General features: G+C 34.5%; 1 protein-coding gene across 6 annotated transcripts in view; it reads right to left on the reverse strand.

The window, feature by feature from the left end:
* Nucleotides 1-20,024, reverse strand: part of MTDH (metadherin) — a 56,908-nt gene that overhangs the window by 14,460 nt on the left and 22,424 nt on the right. The window contains exons 3-9 of one of the 6 annotated variants that reach the window (XM_072803815.1): nt 15,486-15,570; nt 14,587-14,763; nt 13,116-13,181; nt 11,493-11,729; nt 8,921-9,010; nt 6,650-6,748; nt 1,195-1,319 (exon numbers count right to left, since the gene is read on the reverse strand). In XM_072803815.1, the coding sequence (XP_072659916.1) occupies nt 1,195-1,319; nt 6,650-6,748; nt 8,921-9,010; nt 11,493-11,729; nt 13,116-13,181; nt 14,587-14,763; nt 15,486-15,570 (879 nt within the window). The remainder of the gene's footprint in view (nt 1-1,194; nt 1,320-6,649; nt 6,749-8,920; nt 9,011-11,492; nt 11,730-13,115; nt 13,182-14,586; nt 14,764-15,485; nt 15,571-20,024) is intronic. The other 5 variants (XM_072803816.1, XM_072803817.1, XM_072803818.1 and 2 more) reach the window with 5 other exon arrangements.

Below are 20,024 nucleotides of genomic sequence, written 5' to 3' on the forward strand. Positions count from 1 at the left end.
AATCCAGGTTTTAAATACGTCATTCAAGAACCGCTAGCATCTGATCTCTGCCTCCTTCTCTAGTTTAATTTCTAACTGCTTTTTGCTCTACGTGCTGCCTCTATCTCTAGGATGCCTTTGCTAAAACTCCTAAGTGCTTCCCTAATACCTAATACAAACTGTAACCTTACTTTTATCTGCTGACATGCTGGTCCCCTTCCTCTCCTAACCAGACTGTAGGCTCCTTGAAGGCAGTAACTGTGTCTTATTTATCTTCTCCACTAATACCTGATTCATGGCAGATGTTCAATTAGTATTTGTTGAATACCAGTGGCTCTACTACCTTCAGAGCCTCTTTGGCTTTTCACCCTTATTCCTACAACTAGTCAAGTTTTGATCAGTAGCTTTAGGTCTCTGGTAAACACCACTTCCATTTATTTTTCGAAGCTATCAATTTAGTTCATTATCTCCTACCTGATTCATGTAATTGCCTCTTTACGACTTATCCCAAAATAGCTTCTGAAGCTTCTTGTTTTTCCACTGTATCCAGCCCAAATGTTCCTAATCCTATGAGGATTAGGTTATCCTTTGTTTAAAAGCTGTCATCAGGTTATCACTTACAGAATTTCATGAAAATGTGGCAAGGTACACATCATTCCTTTATTTACTGCATGCCAAGCATGCTGTTAGAGCTACAGACATAAACACTTCATAGTCCCTTTCTTTAAGGAATACAGCCTAATAGGGTAAGATCCTATCATCAACGGACTCCACACATGTGTACTATTTACCTCTCCACTAAACATTACCTATTTTCCTGCATCGATGTCTTTTTCATGGTGTTCTCAGTCTTGTCTGTTGCTATGAAGCCTTCCTTAATCTATCATTGGCAACTGATCTATTCTTTGCTAAACACACTCAGAGTTGATACATCACAACTATTATAATAATTCTCTTAAGAGGAAAGGAACTGTATTTCCTGATCAGTGCCTAATAATGCTTTCGACATATCTGAATCCTCAATAACTTTTGGAAAGAATAAACAGTGATATAGAGAAGGCATGCAGGCATAAGGACTGAAGCAAACAGGGTCAGAGTGGCTCAGAAGCAATTCTACCACGGGATACATTTATAATAGAGAACGTAACCCCTAATAATTCTAATGTAGTTGGGGTGCACAGAGAAACAGACATACCCGCCAATGCCTTTACTCACTTTTTGATCATCAGGAATTGGTTCCTGGGACTTTAGCAGTGAAGCTCTTTCTTCATCTACCCAATTTCCCCACTCTTCTGCTGGTGCATTCCAATCAGAGCTGGGATCAGCAGAAGACAGACCATCTAAAATTTAACAGTGTGAATTAGGTATCTATCATTTCTGCCAAAAGCTAAGATGCAAAAACTACAATTCCTTCTGTTGAACTAAGCTGCAATTTTAAACTATTGCTCTTCCTTCTTTTTCCCAAGCACATTTTAAGAGCTAGAAGAAAACCCAAAAACATGATGGTAAAAAAACCCGCTGCTCCACTTCTGCTAGGCACCTCATATGGCTGAGTAAATGGAATTTCTAAAAAAAACTCCCGGAAACTTAAGAATTACCCATTTAACTCCCTAATTCCTTGGTGACCAACCTCCCGACTCAGCTCTTTGTACTGTTTATATGTCTAACTTGGTCAGGGACCTGCTCCTTTTTTTCCCTTGGTCATTCCATTTTTGTACTTGACTTTAGTTCCTAGAATTAGTTGAGCTTATTATACTCCCCCCCCCCCCACAACCCCCCGCCTGTCCCTCTACCCTCCTTAGGAGCTCCTCAAGGTTAGGGTCTTCCAATCCAAGTCATGACAGAATATTTAATGTTTTCTTTCCTCCTATTTTTTTTTAAATAATTACTTTAAGACATTTAATGGCTGTAACTTCCTCTTTAATACTTAACCTGTACTTTCTTACATTCTCCAGATTATTCAATGCTACTTTTAGAATTCCAAAATAGTCAAGTCACTTTCAGGGTTTCTATCCTCTATTCTTGAGAATCTAAGATTCCTTTCTTTCACTCTAGAAGGCCCTGAACTTTACCTCCTTTGCTCATTCTAAAAAGGAAGAAACAATCTTTGGCTTTATCCTGGTTAAGTAGCTCTCAAAGTCAATTCTCTCCTCTCCCTGGATTTCATAAATGCTTCCACATCTACTTCTGCAGCAACTACTTACAGCCAGGTTTCATTTCCAGTGGTTTAAGATGAGAAGGGTTAAGCTCTATTTCTAAATGGTTAACAAGTCATTCTACACTGCTTTGTTGAAAAATGCAATCTTTTCCCATGTCCCATTCATGCTACTTTTATTAACTAGTAAGTTCTTTCACATACACTTCAGCCTATTTCTAGAATTTCTATCCTATTTCACAAATATATTCCTGGGATGGTGCCATATATAACTGTAACTCATTTTAGTAACTAGAATGATGAATCTGCCTGCATTCTTATTTTCTTTGCTGTTCTTTTCTTGTGAACTCTCTTTTTGTTTAAAGGGGCGGTATTATTATATACCTCATGAAGGCTTTAAAACCTATGTTTTGGAAGAAAATAATCATCTGGGAAAAGGCTCACAGAAAAAAAAAAAAAAAAGAGACAAAATTGTCTGTAAAACATGATCCCAAATTTATATGAGGAAGAGGTTGGAGAAAATAATACAGTAACGAGATATATCTTAAGAGTGGAATTACAGGAATTTCACCTTATTAAGCACTTACTATATACCAGAACTGGAGTGGGGTAGATGCTAGACATACAAAACTGAGTATAATGTACTCCCCCCGCCAACGTGGAGCTCCTGGTCTTATCTCTTCAGAGATGAAGACAGGTAAGTACAAGAGACAAGTACAGAGTGAGACAATCTGTCACAGGGGTATGTAAAGGGAGAAGAGGGGCTAAAACAGTAGAGGATGGAGAGACTGAAAACATAAGAATTTATGGTCTAGTGGGAGAAAAACATGGAACAAGTGATCACAAGTGTGAAGTCTGTTACAATAAAGGAAGTCCACTCCTAAATTTACTACCATGAGCAAGCATCCAGAGGCAGTATTAACTTAACACAGGGGTTAAGAGCATGGACCTTGGAGTCAAAACAGATCTACATCTGAATACTGATCACCTCATAACTACATGATATGGGTCAAATTTCATAATCTTAATGGGTTATACACTAACTTCACAGGACTGCTGAGAAGATTATATTAGATACATATAAAGCAGTGCACAGCAATGCAGTAAGTATTCAATGAGTGGCAGGGATTGTGTTTATGTATCACTGATGATATTAACAATAGAAAGCCCGTTTCTAAGCTATCAGGCATATATAGCTAAGAATTTATTTCTTACAAACCTGATAAATCTCTCAATAAGATACACTGAGAACCAACTGCTCATCTTATATTAAGCTTTCATTAACAACACTGTTGGGAGATCTGAATGCAGATTTGGAAAACTGCTCTCCATATGCCAGGTCTGTAAGGTCTTTTCTTATTAGAATAAAAAAGGTTAGACAAGTGGGTGGGCAATATACTGATATATAAACTATTTTCTTAATAAATATGGTGGTGTGGAGGAATAATGGGTAAAAATCTAGTATTTTAGTAACATTACTTTTTTAAAGGCTTAGATAACCAGAAAGTCTGAGGTATGACTACAGCCTATCGTTTAACTTCTGTAAGAACATTAACAGAAGCACAAAAGCTTTATGGTGATTTTTCCAGGTTTACTGATTGGAGGTTTGTTTTGTGTTAACTGAGATCAAACAGAATCACTTTATAAAACAACAGATCACCTAAACATAAAAGTTGTCACTAGGAGACTTCTCAACAATAATTCTTAAGATTTGTGGGCCTAATATGCTAACAAACCACTTTCCTTTAAGAAACTATGCAGTATAGTGTCATTCATTATATCATTTTCTCCATTTATAAACAGAGTAACTTCTCATTTCTCAAAATTCTCCCATTACTTTGCCAATATCTTTTCAAAGAGCCCTATTAGTGTCTTTTCAAAATGGTAAGGAATTTCTTTATTTACTTTGCTTAAATAATATTTTAGGTTTAAGCATCTCACAGCTAATCTCTTGTTTTACATCAGTAAAAAATTTGCTCAGATGTTTCTGGTCAGAACTTACTTTAATATTAAGTTTAATACAACAAAACAATTATGTCAGAAAGAATCTCCAGTGTTCAAACAGACAATACTAATGAACTCCACTGAGAAGGTGAATGTCGCCCCAGAAGAATATCAACAGCTCCACTGCACGTACTGGGTATTTACTGAATATATTCTTAGTGTTCTAAGTGTTCTATATGGACTTTATCATTTAATTCTCAACAACTGTGGAAGAAGAACTATTATTTTTACAGATGATGAAACTGAAGCAAACCACGCACCTGTCCAAGGGCCAAGGCTAAGATTCAAACCCAAGTAGTCTGTCCTCAAAGCTCATGCTCTCAACCCCTTTAACTATGCTGCAGCAAATTCACTCACTCTGGTATGCCAACAAGAACAGAGTTCTATTCAAAATCTGACTTTTATAGGGGTTATGATGATGTTCTTTTATGATCAAGACAATCGATAAGAGTAACATCTGTCTTAAAAAACGTTACCTTCTGTACTTTAGCATCTTAACTTTATATTCAAGTGTTTGGCTAAATCCAAGGCCTTTTGTCAGATAATGATGTTTATGCCTCAAACCAGAGGGTCGATATATTAATCATATCACACTATTAAATTTAACGCTAGTGTGTATGTATGTATCTACGTATACATACATACACACATATATACATACTCTGTGGATTAGTAATTTCAAATACTAAATCATTCATTTTGTAAATGTAGAAGGAATGATTAAGTTCATGGAGTACTAAAATAAGCCACATTAAAGATGGTAACACAAAAAATAAAAAATCACAGAAAAAAAGAGGTTAAAGAGAAACTGGATTTAACAAGACTATCAACAGCCTAATCAATGAATGATGGGGTTTCTGATACTTTAGCTTTCAGTAGAGTCCTGTGGATACATCCTTTTCCTTCAGTCTTTTATTTTAGCAGCCAATCATGTTTTCCATGTTATAAGATTCTATTCTGTGCAGAGCTGATCATTCTTCCCAAAGTACAGAGACTATATTTTCCAGCATTGTTATTTTCACATCTTGTAATACCTTGGATTTACAGGATGCTTTATAATTTGCAAAAAGCTTTCATGTTCATTTATTATCGCATTAAAACCTCACAACAATCTAGAGAAGTAGATATAAGAGATTATTTGCTCCATCTTACAGCTCAATTAATCTAGATTCCAAGATAAGTGCTGAAGTCCAAGCCATACGAGGTACTATGTTTTAAAGTGATGGCTAGAAGTAGGAAATACCTTTTCAAGTAGTACACCAATCCCACCACCCTAATCTTTAGCCAGCAATTCAAGACTTCTTATAGCCTAATCTACCTTTTCATCTCACTTCCCTTAATCTGTAAGAACTGTGCTTCAGCTAATCTACAGAGACTAAGTAGTCGACAGACTAATGTTTGTATTGCACTGCAAGTTTACCTTCATGATTACAATCATCACTAGGGTAGGACCACGTGGTGGATAAGAGCATGAACTCTGGAGCCAGACTACCATAGTTTGATACCACCACCTCCATTTAACTGGCTGTGTGATCTGAGTGAGATAACTTTCTTTGCCTCAGTTTCTTCATCTGGGAAGTGTGGGGAAAAAAAAAATCACCTACCTTTTAGAATTGTTATAGGCATTAAAATAAGTTAATAAAATGCACAAGACTTAGACTAGTGCCTGGCACATAGCCAACTGTTCGCTTTTCTTATGACTATTCCTATTGAACACCTGTATATAGTAGTGTAGTGTATAAAGCACTACACTAGGTACCCAGGATGTGAGAGTTATTGAGAGTTCCTATTTTTAGAGGGTTTCATTTCAACTCTACTTGAAGAAACAAAAGAATTTTATTTTATTTTTTGCACTGGCCAAATGGTAGAGAAGTCCACAAGGTAACATATAATTGCTAAGTAAATATTAGAAAAGGATTTCCTATGAAAATTCTGAGAAAGTAGTATAGAGGTTTGAGGTTGTGGTGGGGAAAAAAAAAACCCTCAGGTTTTTGGATTTTTTTTTCCAAGTGAAGTATAAGTTTTCTGAACATAAAAACTGAATTCTTTTTCCCTTCCTCTTTTTTTTGCCTCCTTAAATAACTCTTGTCTTTAATTTTCCCAAGTAGATTCTACTGGGAATCAGGCTAAGAAAATGGTTTTATAATACAAAACTGGCATACCTCATAAACTGAAAGCCATTTCTATTATATTCATTCTATTATACTAAAACTAAGAAGAAAAACAGAACATTCATGTAAAACAAAAAAATTTAAAAATAAAAAACTATAGAGCAACTGTAAGAAAACAACATGTTTAAATACTGCCTGAGTCATGAAAAGTGTAAATTTAGTTAAATTCTACAGTTATTTAATAATCAGTTTACAAGTACTACACATTTGGTATTAAATTATATTATGGCCTAAGAGGTGAAAATTAGGGTTAAAATTAAAACATAAATAATGAATTTAGGGTGTTAGAAAGAAAATTCTGAAAAAACAAAACAAAAGCATAATTTTTAAAAGGACATACTTAACCCAGACCATTCATCATCGATATAGGGTTGATTACGGCTAACATCCCACTGATAATCAGAAGTGGTAGAATGAGAAACTGGCTCAGCAGTAGACCCTTAAATGAAAACGAATGCAATAAAATTAAAAATGGAATTTTCTAATGATGTTTCATAACAATAGTTCTATACTTTGCACACGGAGTCTAAATTATTTATTTCCCCTAAAAGGAAAAATGCAGACATTAGAAGAGTTAAGGAAAAGTAGAGTTGAGGGTAATTTCAGATTAAGCGTGATAATCACTTGACTGAATTCACTGATCAGAACTATATTTTGTCCTTAGTACCAATCCATTAGTGTTTGTCATTTAAAATACAGATTTGAAACTGATTATCTACAAATTTCAAGAAGTTGGAAAAAAGTCATTTTATTTTTGTTCTTAATGAAAAATAGTAAAGCACAAAAGAAATCCTGAAGGTTTCAGGATATGCCTATAACCTGAGACCCTTGAAAGAGAGCTAGAAAATGTCTGAGTTTTCTGAAACCTTCTGCCTAAGAAAAAGTTAAAAAAACATGATTATCTAGAGAGGTGAGACAGAGGGAAGCTGGTGGTTTAGAGGCCAAGTTAAGTTCAGGTGCACTTAGAGAGAAGAGACTATTATCTTCTAAGTTTCTTCTGTTTTCTTTTTTGGGGAGGAGGCGGGGGTGAGAATGGGGTCACACAGTCTTTAGGATCTGATGAAAACTGTGATGGACTATATCATCTAGAACTTACATAAAATTTTGCATATAATTTTGGTGGCACAGAAATTCATGGGTGCCAGGTCTAAAACCTCTGTTCTTTAGCTATTAATTCATTTTAGAATGTGAACATAAAGCAGGGATTCTCCATGTGGGATACATACACCCCAGACCTTCTGAATCAGAATTTCCACATGTACTAGAATCCTTGGGAGACTCTGATACTCACTCTGGACTCAGGGCCACTGATATAAAGAAATGGTTAAAAGAATCTGTTAGTGTAAAACACTTATATGCAATCAAGTCCTCTTATAAAAGTCCTTCCTAGCTTACACATTTTCACCTGGTTGTAGATGATCTTAACAGCCGTCCACTAATATAATGGCTTGATACATACTCAAAATAGTTATGTATTTTTAATATAAATTTTAACAAGTAGAATAACCCTATAAATTCACATATAATCAGCATATTAGCTGCTTATAAGCACCACAACAACACTACTGCTATTTCTTTAGCAGCCCATGCTGCTTTCTCTTTCTCTGAATATAAGAAGAGAACAGTATCTGTGTTGTACCAAGTCACCAAATAAAAGAGGCAATTAATTTCTATCTCTGGAACTGAAATGTAGTCTATGAGAGCAGGGGTTGGCAAACGACACATAGGCCAAATGCAAACACTCTCTTTTTGTATGACCTATGAGTCAAGATCACTTTTTATATTTACAAATGATTTAAAAAATCCAGAGAATAGGATTTCAAAACCAGATACAGTTATCTATGTATCCTCTCTGGCTGCCTTCTGGCTACAATGTCAGAATTACATAGTTCCACAGAGACAGTATGACCCACAAAGCCTAAAATATTTATTATTGTGCCCTTTACAGAAAAAGTCTGCTGACCTATAATTCTAGGGACTCCAGACGCTGTGGAGCTACATAATTAGTACAGTGGGTCCATGGATTCCAACGTGAAAAAAATGTTGTCAATAACACCTCCCACGTTTATGTAATATTTGTTAAGTAGATATGACTTCTATGTGATTAATAAAAGGCATATCCATTTTTAATGCTGAATTCATAATAGTTTATTAGTAATAATGTATTTTCTAAATCAACAGATACTCTTAAGTTATTATGTGATGGTCTACATAACCGAAAAGGATTAGTTGTAAACTCATGATAATGGGGGCAAATAGAAAGGAAACAGCAAACTGCAAGTAGAAGTATGGTAGAAATATGTGAGTAACAGAAAAGTATCATGAGCCTGAAGGGAAGGCCTTCTATTTGCATTTGTCTGCCTGCCAAGGAACTTTCAGTTATGTTAGGCCACAGAATCTTCTATCTTCACTACAGAAAGGAACCAAGCTACTGACAGATAAGAATTTAGGTCTTCCTTTCTCCCCTTTTATTAATGCCTCTGCTAATTTATATATCTATTATTTATGTTGATAGCAGTACTTGACTCGATTAATTTTCAAATAGCGAGAGCTAAAAAGAATTGAAACAGAAATTCTTTTGTTAACTAAATGAAAGACTGTTTTCACATACCAGAAACAGCAGAGTTAAGTGTGAGAGATGCAAAAGAAGCAGAATTCTGTTCAGAGGTATTCATTCCCCTATCCACACTAGACCAAGCAGCTGTTAAAATAAAGAACGTCACTTGGAACCTTCAATTTGCAAAAGAAAAGTTGAAAGATATGTACAGGCTTAAACTATGATAATAATATTTAAAGATAACCTTAGAGATTAGGACAATACAGCAATAGCTACTATTTATTGAATGTCTAATATAGGCCAAACTTTTCATACCAGTGCCTCTAATCCGTAGGGTAACCCTGCTAAGGCTCAATTTCAGAGTACTTAAGTGACTAGCTGACAGCCAGAAAACAGCTGGGCCTTGACTGGAACTTAAGTTTATCTTCAAAAACCTTTCTCCACTTTAACAAGCTACCTTATTATTTACCATCATTCTGCTACTACTTTGGGACAGGCACTGAACTTGGTTCTTGACCTTCATTATAGCCAATCCTCATAACTACTGAAACTAGGAAATTCACACAGGTTAAAGAACTAGCCTGATTTCCACAGAAGTTAGTATGTGGGAAAATAGGGACTCATGCCAAATAGGTCTGTTTCAACTAGTCCACACTCATTCTACTATACTTACTATTTCCTCAACATTTTCAAGATATTTCTTACTTGTAAATGAGTATTTTAAAGAACATATACATCCATGAGACCAGTCACACCAGTCTCTTCTTAGTGATTTACTACAAATCCAGTTTAATATAGTTCTTTCAATTTCAACAAAGGTCCTAATCCACCTAGACAGGAACTCTAACCTGCTGCTTAATTTTATCTGCAGCAAACATTAAGCAAGTACCATCTAATTTATGTCCTAACTATAAAAATGCTACATAGTTTTTATAAGTAAATTGCAAATATCTGAAAAGGCCATAGTTTTTAACATTACTCCATAAAATTTGACTATCTTTTGTTAAATATGGAAAGATGCTTTACAGCATTTATGCTTTCTTCATTATTGAAAATGAGGCTTTCTTCTTCTTCCAAGCCAATTTTGATATTTCTACACAATTTCTTGACATTGTATGGAAGAATGAGCTTAAAAATAATTATCAGTAAATGCTACTAACTGCATTCTCGGGGACAAGAGTCAACAGGAGTTTCTAGGCTTAAAAATGATGGGAAAAGCAAATAACATTGGAAGAAAGTTTTTTTCTACTTAAACACTAAACACTCTGTAGTGTCTATTGCTCTTTCAAATAAAAGAAATAAAACAAAAGTATCTGCAACAAGCACAACAGAAAAAAGTGTATGTTTAATGTATGGAGTTACAACTTGATTAAAAAAAAAAAACAACAAACAATAACAGGCCATTAGACAAATGGGCAAAGAACATAGACAATTCATAACATAGCAATGATCAAGAAAGTCGTGAAAAATACTCAACCTCATTAGTGATTTAAAAAGTTAACCAGAACACTTTATGTATTTTTTTGTTTATCAAGTTAGAAAAGATGTATAAATACCAATCTTGGTCAGCACATGATAATTGGCCCTCATACTGATGCTGACTGTATAAATTAGAACTACTCTCTTAGAAAATATCTTGACAATGTGTCACAGAGCACCGTATGTTTATACTCCCTTTAACCCAAACCTCACTCCAAATAAGCCAAAAACAAATATATTCAATGCAATGTCATTTACAATGTTTTTTAAAAAAATTATCTTTATAATATAGGAATAGTTGAATAATTTATATGCTATGTTTATACAATATATCATAGGGTCTTCAAATAAAAATACTTACAAAGAGGAAAATGTTTATGTTACAAGTGGGGACATAAAAATGCATATCCAAATTGTATTATGTAAAAAAAACAAAACAAAAAAAAAACCAAAAACAAAAACAAAAAACAACTGTACACAGAAAAAAAATAAAAGGTCATTAAAGATTTATAAAAAACAGTGAAAAAAAAAACAGTGGTTGTCATTGGGTGATGTGGTAACAGTGGCTTTTTCCTTCTCTTTTTGTAGTTTTCCATATTAAACATGGATTTCTTTTCCATCACACACACACACACACACACACACACCCCGGAATTAAGTTGCTTTTAATTTGATTGCTTTCAACAAGAATAAGCTTTCTCAACTACTGGTCTGTATTTTTAAAATTGAGGGGGGAAATTAATTATAAATAGTCATTTTGCGGACTGCAAAACAGCATCAAAGTAGATGCTGTAAACCGCTTTCATTATTTTTAATTAAACTCAGTAGAACTGTTGAAATTAATCAAAAAACCTACTCACATGTTAAATTTATAACATCACTAAAAATACACAATTATACCCCTTAGCTACACTGATAATCAGATGTGATAAGTGTGAGAGCACTAAGAGGAAGTATTACATGCTATTATTGACTTTTTTAGTTTCCCCTTTGCTCTCCATGAAGGTTAAGATGAATTAATTATTACTATTATTTCTGTATAGCTTCACTCATTTTTCTACTTTTTCTTTTTGCATTCCTTGAAAATTCAAAATGTACCAGAAATAAACAACTGTAAGTGAACTTAAAATTTTCTAACACTTCTTACCAATGCCAGAAAATATCGAACGGTCACTCCAACTCCTTCCCCAGTCTTTTCCATTTGCATTAGCATCTCCAGTGTCTTGACCCCAGGCAGATGGCTCACTTTTCCTCTTGCCTGCGGAAGCAGGGGACACGGAGTTCCACTTCTCCTCACCTGCACTGATCTGTGAGGAGAGTTTGACAGACTTTTCATTCCAGCCTCCTCCGTTTACAGTGAGGTTTTCGTTCAATCCTGAAGAAACTTAAAGAAAAGAAAAGAAGATTAAAAACCGATACATGACTCCTTATTCTAAAACTGGGATATTTTCAAATTTCTATGACTGCTTGGTTTATACTTATCACTCATTTCCCCCCCTACTGTCCTGTCCTCTAAACAGCCTGAGCTTTAAAGATAAAAATGAAAACTCTTCAAAGTGACATGACCATCATGGATGACTTTTAATTTAAAAACTAAGGGTAGGCTTGAACTTTATATGTTAATGATGTTTTCAACAGCAGAATGACTTGCTCAAAGAAAGTACAACAGAGCAAACAGGAAAACAACACATATTCTGCTATATTCAGAATACTCACCCACTAAAAATATGAACACTTCTCTTTAGTTATATGTTTTTACACACACACACACACACACGCACACACACACACATAATGTATAATAAGGCAGTGATTCTAAAACCTGGCTGCACATTAAAATCAACTGAAAAATTTCTTGAAAATAGACACTAGAGCCTCAGCCCAGACTAATTAGAATCAGAATCTCTAGGAATGCCTCACTGGCTTGTCAGTAGATCATGTGACTCTTAAATCTTGGGGTTGTGAGTTCAAGACCCACATTGGGCATAGCGATTACTTAAGAAAATAAAAATCAAATCAAATCAGAATATTTGTATGCAGGTATATGTACATATGTGTGTATGCTGTTTTTCTAAGCTTCCTAGACAACTGTAAAGTGTAGCCAGGATTAAGAACCATGGGAATGAAGGAAGCTGACAAGGTGAAAACAAACCTGAAACAAGAAAGTGCTTTTTCATTTCTCAATTTATATTTTACAACAACACTTTTAGTTTCTAGGTAAGGTATACCACTCTACTTAATTCAATCTTTACCATAAACGAGTAAATAAAGTATTTTCTAATTGTGAAGCACAGTACAACTTTAGATTGCAGTCCATTTATTGTAAAATATTGGATTTTGCTAAGGAATCAATTTAAATGATTATAGGTATTAAGGATTTTTCCCTAATAAACAGGGGTAAAGTCTTTTATCCCATATATGCCTATATTAAAACCGAGTCCTCCCCAACCCCAAATTTTTTTTTTCTGTATTGGCTTACACAATGCAAGCTAGAATAAAAATTGCGTATAAACTATTACTAAAAAAATGTTTTTACATATGGGGAGAGGGAGAAACAACTAGAACATACCAAAGACTGTTAGAAGTGGGAATGATTTTTCTTTTTATCCATTTTCCAAAATCTCTGGATTGTGATTATGTTACTTTAGTAATTAAAAATCATTTCTAAGTCTTTTTTTTCCTTCTGTATCATTCATGTGAGGAAAGAGACATGTATGTAAGTTTCTATTTTGATGGGCCTTCAATTTAAGTTACATGTAATTTCTCTCACCCTGAAGTGTAGAATCTCCTTTTCCAGACTTAAAGTTGCTAACTTGAACATTTAGATGAGAATCACCTGGTTGAAATAGAAATAAAATTTATTTAATACTAAATAGGCCACACTATGCACATTAAATTAGGAGTTAACAAACACATTAATTTTTACTTGTTAATTTTAATAACTTGCTTCTTCAAGTACTAAATTCTTACACTGGAAAAGAGTCAGTTTTACAACATATCTAACATGTCCTTAAGGAATTGAGTTCTATAGTTACCCTATTCTTAGTCAACTAAAATGGCAACATAGGACCTGGAAAACTGTTCAAGTATACATAGAGTCTGCTGTTCTGTAAGGCTTATCAAGATTCTTTTAAGTAGGAACTGGAGAACTGGGGCTCTGTAATTGGATTCAACTTTGCCACCTCTCAACAATACCAGCTGCCTTTTCAATAATCCTGGAAGCAAACACATCCAACTTAAGAACACTGCCAGTATTTGGGACCAGGACTTAGGAAATACAGCAAGAGGTACGACGTTACAAACAAAGATACCATTTCTCTGACACTAAAAAGCATAATGATTACAATGTATCAAAAAACCAGCATGACAAAGGATTGTGCTAGCAAGGAAGGCATGCACCAAGACAGTGAAAGAGGGCCACCAACAGAAAGAAGCACTAAAGCATGGCTAATATGTAACGATGAAAATGCATAAATAGAAGCCACTGCTATACCAAAGCAATAAATTCTGGCAAGTCATCAAGCAAAAAAAGTAAAAGATAACAAGGCTAAGAAAGTGGTCTGGAGACAAATGCAGGGTAGGCAATTAATAAAAAGGAGGAAGAAAAGTCCATGTGCAAGTTGAACAGTACCCTGACTGATGTCTCCAGGGTAAAAGTGATGGCAATGTAAAGAGCTACTAAGAAGCCATCAGTATTGGATAGTGTGAGCACTTTAAATACATGGGAAGAACATTAGCTCAACAACCTCTGAAGTTCCAGTCTAGTTTATCAAACACCTATGGCATTCTCAAAAAGTCAGGGTGATAAGAAGTCCAGATAGAGCCTGCACTATCCAGAACATGCTTGTTTCATCTTGGAATGAAAGCACTCAACATGCAGAACGGTGACAAATAATTTTATTTAGTAAATGTCTCATCCACTATAAGAAATGGAGATGTAAGAGAGTTGGGGCAAAGCAATGCACACAAGAAAAAAAGGCAACATCATTTTCTCATGTGACTCAAGGCAGAAAGGCAATTTTAATTTAGCAGGCCATTCATTAGGCAGTAGTAAGTAACAAGTAACACTGCTGGTTTTCAGGTAAACCAATACGTGGTCCACAGTGCTCTCACGAAGAAGGGTATATCAGCACAATCATGTAAGCAGTTCAAAATAGCCAAATTTTGACGTAATCATATTTTGTACATCTGATTAAAAGGAGCTGGATTTGATGTATGACTCTTATGTTCCACTAATATACCTTTATTCTTCTTGGAACCAACAGGAAATGATGCAGTTGTAAGTTGCTCGGTGGTAACTGTGATGGTATTTTCTATCCCAGGGATAGTTGAATCCAATGAACCAGAATCAGTCTGCACCTTATCACGTTTACGCTGCTGTCGTTTCTCTCTGTGACTAATTTTAGTTTCCCAGGCTCCTGACATAGCCCCAGAAAAAAAAGTGTTATTCAGTAAAGGGGAAGACAAAAAAAGCTGTAGTTTTGAGGAGGGAAATGGGGCGGGGCACATAAAATATCATGATAAATTTAGAGAGTAAACTAAAAGCCAAGAGTATTGATTATATTAATTTATCCTAAGAATTTATTCTAATTCCAGTATGTTGTTTTAGGCAGCTAACTGCCATTATTATTTATTCTGGTCATTTTTATCAACTCTGTCATCTATGAATTAGGAAAAATAATAGGTAGGTCATCTTGTATATCTTTTTATCCTGCTGGAGAGAACTGAAAGTGTTATAAATAGTTACTAATAAATGGGTTTACTTGGTGATGACAATAAAGGGCTTCCTCAAGAATTTTGTACACAGCCTTCTAGGGATAGTATATTTATAATAAACAAGAAGGAAAAAGTCCAAACCATATTTCTAAGAAAAAAGACAAAACAATTGCTCAAAATATTGAGCTAGACCTTAAATTTCAAGGTGGTTCCCTTCAGGAAAAACACTATTAGATCCTTAAATAATTTAGATTTTTTAAAAAAGTGTTTTCTAACAAGGTCACAGATCTACACAGTAAAATCTGTAATTATTAAAAGAAAAGCTAGATACAAGATCAAGCGACACAAATGCAGCTTTTATATAATGCACCATGGTAAAAAAGGATTTAAAATTTCACTATAGTCCTTTCACTTGCTCAAGTACCTTCATCAACTTCCTTTCCATCATGGCGTGAACTGTTTTGCACTGCTTTAGCATCTGATTTTGATTTCTTCTTATTTTTCTTTGACTGAAAGTAAAATAGAATGTTACTTAATATTTCATTATGTTTTTGAAAAGGTAGGAGTCAGTAAAATACATAATGAAATGTATGATGCTGACAACCAAAAAATTTAATGTTTGATTAAAAACCTTAACATTAAATGGCAATAATAATATGAGGTCACCATGTATTGAGTGGGTTACTCTGTGCTAAGTACTTTACACTCATTTTCTTCTTTATTCCCTAAAAAAAAAAAAAAAACAAAAAACCCACTAGAGAAGGTATTATTCCCATTTTAGAGATGAGGAAACAGAGACTTAGAGCTGTTAAAAAATATTAAACAGGCTGTCTGGGGTCACATTAAGAGTTAGTAAATGGTAGAGTCAAATTAGGAAATAGGTCTATCTGGCTCCAAAGTCTGTGCCCTTAGAAACATGCTACCCTAACATATCATAAAACAAGGTACTATAATATAATGGGTTCAGAACAATAAAATAAAAATCTACTGCTAATGTTCAAAAATAAAATGATGCACTGATTATTGGTGTTGGGATTTTATAAAACACTTGTTGGAATCCCTATGGTATAACAAATTAGCGAGTCAACTATACAAAGCAGGCAATATTTTGTCAGTTTCAGAGCAATGTGAAAATACCTAGGATTTGCATATGGTAGATATTTAATAATTCATTAAAGAAAAAAAATACCTACACGCATGCAAGATATGGATATTCTGAAATAGCCTTCCAATTCCCTTCTGCTAATATTTTCTCCTTTCAAAAGTTCATTAAAACTTTATAAAGCCATGATTTCTATACTTAGATTAGTGCTTCCTGAAGAGTATTAACATTCATAAAATAGTGATTTTATTATTTATTTATTTATTCATTCATTCATTCATTCATTCATTCATTCAACTATTTATTGAGATTGGCTACATATGTATTCTTCTACACTATCTCTAAGTTTACCACCAAAAAAATTATATCTTGATAATTAAGTCTTTTTTTATGAGTAAAGCAGTAAATGCTAGTTTGAATAAGCAATAAACGACAGCTCTGAAGAGTGATTAAAAATTCTTTGACAACAGGAGTATGTAAGAAACAATTCAAAAACAATTTTTTTTTATATTCCCCACAGTTGACTTGTACTTGTTTCTTTGCATGTTCTCATCAACACATATCATGTTTCATGTACTGCTTTATTACATCTACCACGCCAGGCTCACATTCACTTTACAAAAATTGAGATATCATCTACATACCATAGTATTTACCCTCTTTAAATTCAGTAGTTTTTGTATTCAAGGTTATTCAATAGTTGTACAACTATCACCATTATCTAATTCCAGAATGCTTTCATCATCACCAAAGAGAAACGTGGTTCCTATTATCAGTCATTCCTCACCACCTTTCTCCCAGTGGCGTCCACCACCAATCTACTTTCTGTATGTCTGTCTCTCATAACCACTCTCAAGTAAAGATAATACACTGAGCACTTTTCAATTACAGCCTAGCGTAGGGGTCAGCAAACTTTTTCAATAAAGGACTAAATAGTAAATATTTTAGGCTATGCAAAGCATATATAGTTCTACACGTAGCAATTAATTGTACAACTCTGCTGCTATAGCATAGAAGTAGCTATGTGCAATATATAATTGAATGGGTATGACTTGTGTACCCACAACATTTTATTTACAAAAACAGGCACCTGGCTGGATTTCGGGAGCCAGAGTTTGCCAACCCCTGGTCTAGAACAGCACTGTCCAAAACAGAAATATAATACAAGCCATGTTTGTAACTTAAAACTTCCTAGCACACAGGTTAGAAAGTTAAAAGAAATAAGTAACATTAATTTTAATAATATATGTAAAACCAACAAGTCCAAAATACTATTCCAAAATGTAATTAATATAAAAAACTATTAAGAAGATAGTATGAGAAAGAGTGCTAAGTAGCCATGCAAGTAGCTGCTACATTGAATAGTACAGACCTATAGAAACTAACTAAAGTACCCCCTTTTTACAGATAAGAGAATTGAGACCATAAAAAGATTATATAAATTGCCTGAGATCACAGGGTTATTAAGTGGTAAAACTGGAACTAAAATTCAGTTCTGACCCTAGATCCTGCCTTCACAAATACTCTGCTATGCTGTCTCTCTATATTGAACTCTAAATACAAACTTAATCATGTATTAGCTATGTGAGATTTTAGGCCAAGTAGTTCTAAACCCTCTTTCCCAACTGCCTTATGCGACAAAAATTCCTAACCTCACATAAGGTTCTTTTAAGGATTAAATAAGATATGAAAGCAGACTGCTAACTATGAAGCAGTATACATAAATAAGACTTTTTCAAGGAGAGAGCAACTATGATAAAAGGATAGAAATTATATTCACACTGAAATACTGCCATTTGTCTCTAAAGTGAAATCTGCAGAAAAATAAAGACAACTATCTTGGTTTTAGGCTAGGTATTGTTTGATTTTTAGTTACCTTTAAAAGTCACTAATCAAAAAAATCACGCTTACTCAGATGAGACTTAAGAACGTATTATAAAAAGCGTTAAAATAAATATGCATACATGCTACTATTTGCCCAAGCCATCCTACTGAGATAAAACACCTTACTACAGTTAACACTTTTGAAGAAAACTGCAAATACAAAGTCCTGGCTCCCTTGTTAAACACAGTTCTTTCCCCCCATTTTTTGTCAGACTACCATGGAGCTGGCCTTAGCCTTTCTTGATTGGGCAGCATGCAAGAAAAATTTATTAAATATCTACAATATGCAAGACATACATTCTAAAATGTTTATTTGTATATTCTGGAAGGCTATTACACATATCCTACTACAATAATGTATTTTAAGATTTTATTTATTTACTCATGAGAGACAAAGGCAGAGGGAGAAGCAGGCTTCACACAAAGGGCCTGATGCAGGACTTGATCTCCGACTCCAGGATCATGCCCTGAGCTGAAGGCAGATGCACAACCACTTAGCTACCCAAGTGCCCAAAACCTAACTATTTTTAGTGGAAGCAGTATAACTGAATATGCTTCATTACTTTTTAATAATCTTCTAAATTCATGCATTTTAATACTTTAATATTTTTAATATTAAAAACTATCATACCTGACAAAGGTACTGAGATCCATTTAAATTAAGGCCATGTTTACTATAAAACATGACAGTAATTTTTCCACCTTACCTTCTAATTCTAAGTATGCAAAGGTTTTTGTGGATATGCAGTCAACATACAGTTGTTGTGTATGGAGTACATACATCAGTGGATATGTACTCAACACCAATATTTCCTGCAATTGAATCTGATGGTTTTACTTTATTTTGGCATTTTTAACAAATGGATTCACTAAAAAGACTTAAAAAAAATTTTTTTTTAAACTGGTTGTATTGGGGCGCCTGAGTGGCTCAGTCTGGTTAAGCAAGTGCCATTGGCTCAGGTCATGATCCTAGAGTCCTGGGATTGAGACTGGCTTCCTGCTCAGTGAGGAGTCTCCTTCTCCCTCTGCCACTCACCCTGCTTGTGCGCTCTCTCTCTCTCTCGCTCTCTCAAATAAATAAAATCTTAAAAATCTCCTCCATTAAAAAAAAATAAAAAACTGGTTGTATTGCTATCACTTTTTAAAAAATTTTTATTTATTTTTTAATTTATGATAGCCACACACGAGAGAGAGAGAGAGAGAGAGAGGCAGAGACACAGGCAGAGGGAGAAGCAGGCTCCATGCACCGGGAGCCCAACATGGGACTCGATCCCGGGTCTCCAGGATCGCGCCCTGGGCCAAAGACAGGCGCTAAACCGCTGCGCCACCCAGGGATCCCTGTATTGCTATCGTTTATATGGATCTTTCTAATTAACCCAGTCAAGTCTCAAAATAACTCTATGAGGCAGATATTATTATTTCCACCTTACAGATGAGAAAGGGGAGGCACTGAGTGATCAACTAACCAACCCCAAGATCACATAATTATTACATGCCAGAGCTGGGATTTGATAAGCATGCTCCAGAACCTTTCTGTTAGAAAACTACTCCAAAGCTATTAAATTATGCAGATATGAGAATTTTCACAACAAATAATTTTTAATAACAAAACACACAATGATGTAAACTTCTCAGAATATACTTTTTTTTTCCTCAGAATATACTCTTGATTGCATGAGTTTCTTAAAAAAAAAAAAAAATCAGCTACCTTGTGACACATCTGTTAAAGTTTCCTTAACACTGAAGGGACAGATTAGTAAGCACAAATTTTTCCCAAAAAGATCTGCTAAGTAGACAATCACTTGTTATTGTAAAAAAGATCAACACATTTAAAATGCTTGAATTTTAATAAAAGAAAAATGTGTGGTTCATTTTTTAAGTTGGTCAACTTTATAAAAGTATTTTGAGAAATATAGTCAATGAATCTCTTCTTTGTACAATAAAAGATGATGACTTCCACTTTGCCCTTACTATAAC

This window comes from Canis lupus, chromosome 28, assembly GCF_048164855.1.
Source record: "Canis lupus baileyi chromosome 28, mCanLup2.hap1, whole genome shotgun sequence".
In the NCBI taxonomy this organism is placed as follows: domain Eukaryota; kingdom Metazoa; phylum Chordata; class Mammalia; order Carnivora; family Canidae; genus Canis; species Canis lupus.